The sequence below is a fragment of the Penaeus monodon genome, chromosome 19 (assembly GCF_015228065.2).
Source record: "Penaeus monodon isolate SGIC_2016 chromosome 19, NSTDA_Pmon_1, whole genome shotgun sequence".
NCBI lineage: Eukaryota > Metazoa > Arthropoda > Malacostraca > Decapoda > Penaeidae > Penaeus > Penaeus monodon.
The window spans coordinates 39,763,462-39,763,762 of NC_051404.1; the positions used below are offsets into that span (position 1 = coordinate 39,763,462).

The 301-nt window shown below is 30.6% G+C and overlaps 1 protein-coding gene across 2 annotated transcripts in view; it reads left to right on the forward strand.

The window, feature by feature from the left end:
* Positions 1–301, forward strand: part of LOC119585227 (transient receptor potential cation channel subfamily M member 4-like) — a 13,672-nt gene that overhangs the window by 1,233 nt on the left and 12,138 nt on the right. For both annotated transcript variants that reach the window (XM_037933886.1, XM_037933887.1), the window contains exon 4: positions 193–277. In XM_037933886.1, the coding sequence (XP_037789814.1) occupies positions 193–277 (85 nt within the window). The remainder of the gene's footprint in view (positions 1–192; positions 278–301) is intronic.

Here is a 301-nt window from a genome sequence, read left to right on the forward strand (position 1 = left end):
ATCGAGGCGAAGATACATTTAACGATTGGATATCATAATTATTCAAAATATCGACTACAAACGATTATATTTTCATATCTGATTGTGTATTTTTTATTCATTTATGTCCTTTATTCATATTATTTTTTCTTACTTTTTTAATATGATGTTGCTCCTCAATTCCTAGTTTTCGTCTTTTTATTAATTCCTCAGCTGCGATGAGGAAGAAGAAGTACTTCGGAATATTTTCTCTAAGGTGCCAATCTACATATACGATTTAGACGAGAAACAACGCATGGTAAGTAAATGAGTGAGTGAGAAG